Source organism: Staurois parvus, unplaced genomic scaffold (genome assembly GCF_062004578.1).
Source record: "Staurois parvus isolate SC_StPar_1 unplaced genomic scaffold, SC_StPar_1.0 ptg000612l, whole genome shotgun sequence".
Lineage (NCBI taxonomy): Eukaryota > Metazoa > Chordata > Amphibia > Anura > Ranidae > Staurois > Staurois parvus.
The window spans coordinates 321,564-326,485 of NW_028318408.1; the positions used below are offsets into that span (position 1 = coordinate 321,564).

General features: G+C 48.7%; 1 protein-coding gene across 1 annotated transcript; it reads left to right on the forward strand.

Moving 5' to 3' along the window:
• Nucleotides 1-4,027: 4,027 nt before the first annotated feature.
• On the forward strand, nucleotides 4,028-4,558 carry LOC149449559 (epidermal differentiation-specific protein-like). Its single transcript, XM_089693061.1, has one exon. The coding sequence runs from the start codon at nucleotides 4,028-4,030 to the stop codon at nucleotides 4,556-4,558; it is 531 nt and encodes a 176-aa protein (XP_089549187.1).
• The last annotated feature ends 364 nt before the right edge of the window (nucleotides 4,559-4,922 follow it).

The window sequence follows — 4,922 nt, forward strand, 5'->3', positions numbered from 1 at the left end:
CAACATGATTGTGCACCAGTGCACAAAGCAAGGTCCATAAAGTCATGGAGGAGCCAGTTTTGGGGTGGAGGAACTTGACTGTCCTGCACATCAACCCAAAAGAACACCTTCAGGATGAATTAGAGCGGAGACTGCGAGCCAGACCTTCTCGTTCGACATCAATGCCTGACCTTACAAATGTGCTTCTGAAAGAATGGTCCAACCTTCCCATAGACACCCTCCTAAACCTTGTGGACGGCCTTCCCAGAAGAGTTGAAGCTGTTATAGCTGCAAAGGGCGGGGCCAACTCAATATTGAATCCTATGAACTAAGACTAGGAGGCCATTAAAGTTCATGTCAGGGCCGGAGGCCCAATGGGCAATTTAGTGTAAGTTTGTAGAGAGGTAGTATCTTTGTTCAGTACATCATAGGCCCTGCTCATTTTGGGTGGCTTTACCACTTATCCACGTAGTCTTTTCTTCCAGCTGGAATGACCAATCACTAAATGCTATGTAGGAGGGGCCTGTGCATACATACATGTAGCACCCTCCTAGGTAGCTAGGGGGAGCTAGCTCAGGTTTTTCAGACAGAAAGGCTGAGTAGCAGCCTGGGCTGAGTCAGAGAGCTATGTCAGGGCTGAGAGGCTCTGTATGTCAGCTCCTTGACACCTCACCCTGCTTGAGAATCTTGGAGTGGGCAGGGTTGAGGAGGAGCAGGCCTGTACACTTGGGGGGCCTTGGCCAATCCCTAAGCAGGAAACTTGGCATGGGGCTAGGGCAGACTTTAAATGTCCTAGAGCCTGCTTAGCAGCAGGAGAGTTCAGGTGGGTGAGTGACAGAGAAGACTGAGATGCAGGAGCCTGGGAGGGGGCCCAATTATGAAAGGGCTCACCTCCAGGCAGTGGTGCTGGAGAGGAGGAACGTTCAGACCTTATTGGCCAGCAGAGCAAGGGCTACCTGTGCAACAGGAAAGGAGCAGGCCCAGCAGAAGCAGCTGCCAACCCAACAGCTCATAGGAAAAGGACTGAGTGAGTCCTACACACCCTGGGCCAGTTAAGGGGAAAGAACTGCACTGGTGTCACTGGACACAATAATAAACCCCTGCATTGGTGTCAATTGACGCAATATTAAAACCCTGAATTGGTGTCAGTGGATGTAAAAATGTAAAAACCCTCAACATAGGTGTCAGTACTATTAACCCCAAGCCCCACTTTGGTGGTCAGCGGAAGTGAAATGTATCTCCCCATGACCACCAATGCAGGGGGAGGTGGGTTAACTTTTGCGTTATGACCACAAATGCCGTAGGAGGAATAATGGTATATTTCACTGGTATGACCACCAATGCCTACTGGGTGAGTGATGGGGGTTACATTCCACTCCCACTGACCACCAATGATGGGGTTGGGAGTGGCAGTGAAAGTATACCCTCATCCCCCATCTCGCATTACGAGTCGAGGCAGTGAAATTTTAACCCACCAACCCCCATCTGCATTTGTGGTCGTACAGTGAAACTTACCCACCTCCCCCCAGCCTTGGTGGTTATAAGGGGGTAAATTTAAGTAGAGCAGTGGCTCTTACCCCGGAGTCTTGCAGACAATCCTTCCTCTAGGAGTCCTCTCCTGGCCCCTTGCACAGTCCACGTGGCACAATAAGGAGCAGTGTCCCCACTGCCATCTACCCCTGTAGAGTCCTGAGGAGTTCAGTTCCTGCCCTGTGCCATCTTCCCTCCATCACCGCAAACTTTTCTGCCTCCCCATCTGATCCAGAGAAGCCGACTGCTCAACCTACGTGCCAGACCCCCTCCCCCACACACAGCCCTCACCAATGTGTCCAGGAGTTACATGGCTCCCCCACCTCAGCACACATCCCATCAGAAGGAATCCACCTGTGTCCTCTCCACATGCTGGACAGGAAGATTGAGACCCCTCCGTCCATGTGTCACGCTGGGCCCGGTAGGGAAGAGGGCACAGCGTCAGGGAACAGGCAGGGATTTCCCCCCCCCCAGCCTGGTGTCCTGCTGCCATATGCTGGCGTGGGCCCTGGGTGTCACCCCTCTGGTGGGTGTCATCCAGGTGAGTCCCGCACCCACATAGCGACGCCACTGAAGGTAACAAGCATTGCTGGTTTGGGGGGTGCCGGTGCAGGCACTACGGTCCCTAAATGCTGGACGCCTGGGGGTTGGTGTTCTCCAACTGTAGTAAATGTTTGTAGCACTTAGTGTAGCCGTCAGTCAGTTAGCCATGGATTATAGAGGGTTAACTGTGCTCATGGTGGCTCCTTTCTAGGTCTGGAGTTATGCCTTAATGCTGATTTTTGCGTGAAAGCAAACTCCTGCCGAGAACCCAAGCAGCTAGCGAGTGTTTATGTTTACTGCTTAGAGAAGAATTGTTTTCTCTGCGGTTTAATCTACAGTATGTGAGGTTTATGCAAGCCATCTTCCCTGTTATGGGCACCCATGGGCACGGGGATGTGCCATCTTTAAGAGGGGGGGTTGTGACGGACCTCCTGGCACCCCACCTGAGTGCTTCCGTCAGAGAACTGATTCCTCACCGCTGGGACACAAGACCAAGGTGTGATAGCTGGGCATTGCACCCAAGAATTAGGTGACACTAGCTTAAGTGTAAACTGGATCTGTTTATTAAACAGAAATACAGGTTTTTATACACTTCATAAATAGGGGCAGTCCCCACATGAACAATAAAAACAAATATTACACATTGAGATAAACATCCCCATTGATTAGACAACAAGGTAAAGCAGGATAGTTATGTGCTGGAGGCAAATTTTGTTTAGTATTGATGTGGTGGAAGAGGGAGAAGGTTGTCCAAGAATAGGGGTACTCTGCAGCAGACAGCAGAGAGTAGCCATTGGCAGGCATTTGGAAATACAAGCATAGCAGGGAGGGCCGTGTTCAGGGCCATGTATAAGGGGGTACCACCAGGCCTCCTGTACAGGGCCCAGGCCAGAAGGAGGGGCCCAGGCAGCTGGGTGAATTTGATGTGGGCAGGGAGGGTGATTGACACAGCAGGGGGAAATTACTAGAACTGATCCCCTATATGGCTCTCTGTCCAGCAGCTGAAAGCTGTCTTCTTCTCCTCTCCCTCCAGCTGACTTTCAGCTGCTGCAGAGAGAACCATATAGAGGATCAGTTCCAGTAATTGCCCCCTGCCGCGCCCATCACCCTCCCTTTGAACCATATGTTTCCCCCTGTGTTCCCCAGTGCTGTCCGCTTCCCTCCTCTCCTTCCCACTGGCAGCTCCAATCACATAATAGAATCATTCAGGATGGAGAGTAGGGGAAAGCTCTGGCAAATATGTCACATTTACCATTCCCTTCCTGAATTAACACAAGGAGTGATCGGTACAAATCACTCATTGTGCTCATTCATATCTGAAGCATAGTAAACTGTGTTTTTTTTGTCGGGGGGGGGGGCCTGTCAGGTTGGCTGTATGGAGCCCCGTGATTTCTATCAACAGCCTTGGCCGTGCTATCCCCAAAGTAGGCCATCAAAGCTTGGTAGCACCAAAAATGTAGATTTTTCATCCTAAATACCAAACTCATTTTTGATCCCAAAAGTGGCCTCATCCAGTGTGTGACCATTTATGAAGTGATTGATCAATATTAATAATTTATAGCACACTGAGGTGAGGTGGATTCCAGCTAAACCGGAGATCAGACTTTACTTACGAAGAAATGTGACAAAGAAAACAACACAAATTCCATTTTCTTAGGAAAGATTACATTGTGTATTGTGCAGAAAGACAAACATCTTACAACCTATTGACACTCAGTAAGATGGAAGCAGGAAGCAAGGAATATAATCCGAATCGCTGACTTTGAAACAACTATTTGAACAACACAGATATAAAGATTTATGACACTGAGCCAACAGACATTCTGAAGAAACTGGAAACTCTCCATAAAACATTTCCACCTGCTTTCAACACTGAGGATTCTGTATAAATGCCCCATCAGCCAAGAAGAAAACTCAAACCAACTTGCAGAGAGATTTCTATACCTATCACTGGACCTTCACAAAGAATTGGAAGATGAACACTATTGAGCTGTTCCAGTTCCCAGATCTCAAGGGAGCCTCTGTGTGTATACAGCAAGACAATGATGATCTGAGATCTGTTGGATTCCTGAAGAGAGCCCAATCTCTCAAAGTCCATGGAGACCCATGGTTTGTTTTCAGCGAAACCGGTTATAAAGGGGACTTTAAATGCTTCAAAGCAGGCCACTACGTCTCCATCCCAGCATTTGAGAATAAAATCAGCTCTGTGAGATGTGTGAAGGGCGGTCTGTATAATCCCAAGATTACGCTGTTTGAGCACGTCAAATATGATGGGAGATCCGTAACCCTGGAGAGGCCTACAGATTCTCTAAAGCCCTATGGATTTGATAACATGGCTTCCTCACACAAAGAGGTCAGTGGGGCCTGGATCCTGTATACTGGGGATTATTACACAGGTGAACAGATGGTCGCTCTGGCAGGAGATGAAATGGAAAATTATTGTGATTTTGGCTGGAATAATAGAGTAAACTCCCTAAAGCCTGTGCAGCCTTATGAGACATATTAGGCTCAAGAGGCTCCCAAGTGAAATGTGGTGGACTGTCCCTCTCTCCACCACCTTACCATGAAATGCTGAGCAGTGTGCTTCTCTCTGCATCGCCTTCTATTCTGCTGATTTCTGATGGCCTGCCTGTTACAGAGAGCCCTAATTCCTGTAACACCAATCCTGATCTGATGAAGATCTCCAGAGAACACCAACTCTGATCTGATGGAGACCCCCAGAGAACACCAATCCTGATGTGATGAAGACCTCCACTTATAAAACACCAATTCTGATCTGATGAAGATCTCCAGAGAACACCAACTCTGATCTGATGGAGACTTCCAGAGAACAGCAATCCTGATGTGATGAAGATCTCCACCCATAAAAC